Below are 6,000 nucleotides of genomic sequence, written 5' to 3' on the forward strand. Positions count from 1 at the left end.
GGCGTTGTGAGCTTGTAGATCGGCTATTTTTGGCAAAGAGGTATAGGTTAACAAAAAAAAAGTTTAATCGAAAACACAATTGTATACAATATAGAGGGGGTCCCTGCTTCATTATTCTCTCAGCTAGGGGGTCCTTGGCCTGAAAGACCCCTGTTTTAGAGGCGAGAGTGAGTTCAGACAGTCTGACCGAGAGTCACACAGCAAACAGTTCAAATGACGAATGTGAATATGAATCACACACATTTACAAGCAAATGGCACACGCAGCAACATTGGAATAGACGAGCACAGTTGGGTGTATGAATAATTAAGTTGATACAAAGAATAATAAAGTTGTTAACTAGTAGTACGAACTCTTGTTTTATTGTTGTACTGTTTTATTGGATCTTGTTTAGTCGATACACTTTTTGTATTAGCTCGTGCTCATTTGATTTTGCAATTTTTTCTCATCTGTTAAGTAGGTAGCTGATATATTGCACTTATACCTTGGTGCTAGGTATACTCTTGGTTGCTTGTTTTTGCAGGAAATGCACTTAAGACTTCTGGTGATTAGTAGTTTCGTTCCCTACCTATGTTGAATGCACTTATGGTAAGTCGCTTTGGATAAAAGCGTCTGCTAAATGACTGTAATGTAATGTAATGTACATCTATGTCTAAGTGCAGTATCCTAAAAATAACGCTACAGCCTGTGCAATGATCATTGTAACATTCTGTACACATCCTTTAAAAATGCTGCAGTCATATTTTGCCTTGACTATTTAAAGACAACGGTTGTCAGATGTGCTATTACATTCATTTTCGCCCCGACGAAGACCTGTGTAATAAAGTTCCCGGATCACCAGATTTCCTTATTCTTATTACAGTCATATTGTGTCTATTGCCCTTGTATTTGTATTACTTATCTCTTACTCTGTGATAACGTGTGAACACAGAGAGTATACCACCAATTCAAAATTCCTTGTTCCGGGGCCAATAAATTGAAGTTCTTAATTGAAGCTCTATCTGATTCTGAAGTTCTTTGTCCATTGTCCTCCGACAGACCCCGACATCCGCTACTGTGTGCTGGCGTCTCTGGACGAGCGCTTTGACGCCCACCTGGCCCAGGCGGAGAACCTCCAGGCTCTGTTTGTGGCCCTCAACGACGAAGTGTTTGAGATCCGAGAGCTGGCCATCTGCACCATCGGCCGCCTCAGCAGCATGAACCCGGCCTTCGTCATGCCCTTCTTGCGCAAGATGCTCATTCAGGTAGGAAATTCACACCTGACCCGTAACCGGTGGTGGAAAGTAACTAAGTACATTTACTTAAGTGTTATACTTAAGTAAAATTTTGAGGTATTTGTACTTTACTTGAGTATTTCCAATTTCCAATACTTTTACTTCTACTCCACTACATCTCAGAGGCAAATCTTGTACTTTTACTCCACTACAATAATTTATAAACTTTAGTTACTTTTCAGATATAAACTATGATATAATGAAACATACATGAACCACTTTAGCCATATTTTATACCTAGGCTATTTGCGATGCGACGCGTTGTGAGCTTGTAGATCGGCTATTTTCAAATATTTAGTACTTTTACTTTTGGTACTTTAAGTACATTTTGATGCCAACACTTTTGTACTTTTACTCAAGTAAATTTTTAATTATGGACTTTTACTTGTAACAGGGTATTTTTATATTGCAGTATTGGTACTTTTACTTAAGCAAAGAATTTGAGTACTTTTTCCACCACTGCCCGTAACCACCTAGACGCTGTATACTTTGTTGACGGGGTTGCCCAGGTGTTTATCTTTGCCCCTCTAATTTCTCCCCTCTATATAAATCTCTACGACGAAAACAGATTATCTGTTGGCTATTTTCGGGGACTGTTTCGCTATATGTTTGCGTATTCTGAAATGCCCATGTTAGGGACACTAGGGTTCATTTCATGGTTTTGGAAACAACAACAGGGTTACAGACTACAGAGACATACAGGACTCACCGTGCTTTCAAATTCATCTATTTGCAAGTTTTCAGGGAGACGCCTTATTGCCTGCAGAGGGCAGCAGAGCTTCAGAAACCAAAGTCTTTACTGATAGTAAAGATGCGGTGCAGCCATACACATAACGCTCAACTTGGTCTATCTCCTCTCCTCCTCTCTGTGACATGGTTGTGGTCTGTGTGCAGATCCTGACGGAGTTGGAGCACAGCGGCGTGGGCAGGAACAAGGAGCAGAGCGCTCGCATGCTGGGTCACTTGGTCTCCAACGCTCCCCGCCTCATACGCCCGTACATGGAACCCATCCTCAAGGTATGACAAGGCGCCCGTTCAGCACCAGCTGGCAGTGTGTAGTGGCTGACGAGCCGGCTTCCTACGTAAATATGGGGGTTCATGCACTTTTTGATTCCAAGGACCCCCTGTTTGGTGTGTCATTAGGACCGCACACCCCCATAACCCAGAGCATTAGTTCTCAAAGTGGGGTACGGGGACCCCCAGGGGTACTTGAGGCGGTTCCAGGGGGTCCCCAGCTAAATGATGGATAGGAGCCAAATGGACCCTTATGGTTCTGTAACTCTGAGAGTGTACAAATGGAACCAAATGGACCCTTATGGTTCTGTAACTCTGAGAGTGTACAAATGGAACCAAATGGACCCTTATGGTTCTGTAACTCTGAGAGTGTACAAATGGAACCAAATGGACCCTTATGGTTCTGTAACTCTGAGAGTGTACAGATGGAACCAAATGGACCCTAACGGGTCCATTTGGTTCCATTTGTACACTCTCAGAGTTAAATGAACATTGATTTTATAATATAAATTCGGGTCCCAGAGGTATAAATGCCATTAAATGGGGGTCCGTAGCCTAATGCATGTCAAACTAGGGTCCTTGACGTTAAAATGGTTGAGAATCACTGCTAGAAAGCCGTATAAACCTTCTCTTATTGGGGTCCCTGGCTTATCTTTTCAAATGGGGGTCCGCGGGCTAATAAGTGTCAATTTGGGGGTCCTTGACATGAAAAAGTTTGAGAACCACTGACCCAGAGTATACAAATGGAACCAAATGGACCAGTGAGGGTCCATGCAGAGCTGCACGGGTCCATTTGGTTCCCCTGGGATCACCTCAAGGACCCCTGGTAGTCCCTGGACCCCGTTTTTTGAGAACCACTGATGTTGCGTGCTCACAATATTATGAACAGAATGTCAGTGACGAGAACTTATATCTGCAATACACACTTTTTATTTATGACGGAAATCCACCCGTGCAGTGGAATTTGTGGCGCCCCCAAAAAGGTTTCAGCCAGTGCCCAAGGAAAATCAACGGCGCCAAAATGATAAGAATTGAGATTAAAAATCATTCAAATACTCTAAACAACTAGCTTGTTTCAAGTTCAGCCCATTAAACCCCTCTTTATTGCAATGTTTTGCATGGTTAATAGACAGGTTATCAGTGCCTTAAACATCTTGGCTTCATACCTATGGTCCATTTCCTGCAACGGTGGAGATTTACTGTACTGACATCAGTACTTGAACAAAGCCAACTGATTCATTACGGACAGAGCATACAAGGTGAACAGAGTCCAAATAAAGCACATATAAACAGTCATCTGTCTTTATGGAAATGTTTTCCACTGCCTTGTGGTTTCCTAGTTGTCTAGAATACAAAGCATGCCTTTCCCCCCTAATGTGCGGCTTGTTTTGAAGTGAATATTTATAGATTTTGTGGCAACTTTGGATATCCAAACCGTGCCAATTTATATTCATAAGGGTCCACAGATCAAAAGTACAAAATGTCTTTTATCACAAAAGTGATCTAAGTTGGGAATGTTATGGAGTGATTGTTTACGTTCCACTAAATGTGTTGCTCAAATAAATATTGTATAGTTCTCAAAGGGTGAAAATAAACCTGTGGTGAAGTTGGGTATGTCAGTTTTCCATAAAGTGATGGCCACGAAATTAGACCATCCCTGTCATTTTCAGAATAGTATTGGTTGCTCTACACCTCAGAAAGCATAAAAACCATGTCCAATTCAGACAGACAATTGGCTCTGTCTAGTATGTACAGTATCATCTTTGTACAAGACAAGCTGTTGTTTGCAACAAATCAATAACTAGGATTGTAGCCAGTCACCTGCCCCTTTGAATGATGATGTATGGCATTCCACTCGTCTCTCCCTCAAACTCACTCCCCACACTTTTCCAATCTCTTTTATTCCTTTTTTTCTTTTTAGTCGTTAGGCCAATTCAGACTGTATCTGATATGGCCGTTTTGCCGTTCCAACTCTGTGATGCGTTTTTCATCGCTTGATATTGTGTGTCCCATTCACTCAAGGCAACCTTTCACCTCTCTCCCTACCATTCAGGCTCTTATCCTGAAGCTGAAAGACCCGGACCCCAACCCTGGCGTGGTGATCAGTGTCCTGGCCACCATTGGAGAGCTGGCCCAGGTACTGTAGGCTTTTGACTGCCATGTTTTATTCCATTCTGAACTAGAAAGGAAAATAGACCTTGAATAACAGAATTTGAACCGTAAGCATTTGTTTTGTTGTTCATGCTGCCAAATTCTGTTTCAGGATCGGTTTGTGAAGAAAAAGCTTAAGTTAATAAGGCTGCTTTGTTGAACTGACCACACTTACTTAGGAATCTTAGCTATGTCTCAGTTAAAACAGGATAAAAGGATGTTTGCTTGCCACCCTATGTAGCTCTTCAGTTGCTGTCTGCAATAATAAGAACGATAAAAATCAAGTGTTAAAGACATCAGGCGCTATGAGCCGCGCTATGAGCTTGTATATCTGCTATTTTTGAATAGCCAAAGTGTAAAATAATGTTTTTTAGCTCAAATAAAAAAAATGACGCAGATGCGTCCCAGGTCTTAATGGGTTAAGAGCCACACAGTGAACCCCTGAGTGTTCATTTAATTTTTTTTTAATTTCTTGAGAGTACTGTAATGACCCTCAGAGTCAAATGAACACTTTGCTATGCATGGTAGGATACCCAAAGAGAGGGAAGGGGCAACAGAAGACAAGAGATGGCAGGCTCCATTAGACGTCTCAGCGCAAACAGACGTTACAAAGGGCTTTAGTGAAGAATAAAGAGCAAGATGAATGCATAAGAACTGCTATAAAACACAATCAAAGGATTCACGTGGTTTGCATAAAAAATCTAAACCTCCAAAGGTGATGTAAAGGTTTTAACTTTGATAGATTCCATGAATGCAAAAAAAAAAAGGGGAAGCAGGTGTCTTTCCTTGTTCTGATTGGTTCACCTGATACCTGCGCTGACAGGTGAGCGGCCTGGAGATGCGGAAGTGGATGGACGAGCTTTTCCCCATCATCATGGACATGCTTCAGGACTCCTCCTCATTGGCCAAGAGACAGGTATGTCCAGAAAGTGATTGGCGGGTGTTCATATGGTTCCCATATTTTCCGCTATTATCTCCAGCACATCGTAGTAATCCTTACCTCAAAACCTACCTTGCACTAAATCTTTTCAAATTTATGTCTCGAAAAGAATTATTCAGTCGGTCAAGTTTTTTTTGTGCCATCACATTGGTTGAAAGAAACACTACAGTACGTACACTATGTTTCTTTAAAGACATAACCAGAGCTTGCGAGTTCAGTTGTTTAATGCCAGGCTTTTCTTGTGAAAAGAAACACATGGAATCTGTCAACGTTCAGTACAAACGCCCTCCCCGCCCTCTGTCTCATCATCTCGTAATGTTTTCATGTTCAGAGTCTTTTCCGTTTCCGCGAGCTCCTTTCGCTCGTCCTTCAGCGCGGTCTTCGTATCGGTCAGCTCGTCGTCTAGATCTTCGCCCTGTTCCGCGCCGTGAAAAGGTTTTCGGTGATCGCCTTCTTTTCCGTAAACAGGTCCTCTCTCTCCTTCATCCAGTTCCTGTCTTTCGTTCCCAACTGGACCCTGAAGTCCTCTGCCATGGCGAACTTCTCGATCCCCCAAAGCAGCTCCTGGGAGATCCATTCTCCCTTCATGTTGTCCCGCTCGAGCTCCAGCTTCTCTTTCTC

At 42.4% G+C, this 6,000-nt stretch overlaps 1 protein-coding gene across 4 annotated transcripts in view; it reads left to right on the forward strand.

Moving 5' to 3' along the window:
* Positions 1–6,000, forward strand: part of mtor (mechanistic target of rapamycin kinase) — a 161,870-nt gene that overhangs the window by 15,715 nt on the left and 140,155 nt on the right. For all 4 annotated transcript variants that reach the window (XM_084070366.1, XM_084070367.1, XM_084070368.1 and 1 more), the window contains exons 13-16: positions 1,039–1,244; positions 2,169–2,291; positions 4,342–4,425; positions 5,263–5,355. In XM_084070366.1, the coding sequence (XP_083926492.1) occupies positions 1,039–1,244; positions 2,169–2,291; positions 4,342–4,425; positions 5,263–5,355 (506 nt within the window). The remainder of the gene's footprint in view (positions 1–1,038; positions 1,245–2,168; positions 2,292–4,341; positions 4,426–5,262; positions 5,356–6,000) is intronic.

This window comes from Gymnoscopelus microlampas (assembly GCF_963454915.1).
Source record: "Gymnoscopelus microlampas genome assembly, chromosome: 10".
In the NCBI taxonomy this organism is placed as follows: Eukaryota; Metazoa; Chordata; class Actinopteri; order Myctophiformes; family Myctophidae; genus Gymnoscopelus; species Gymnoscopelus microlampas.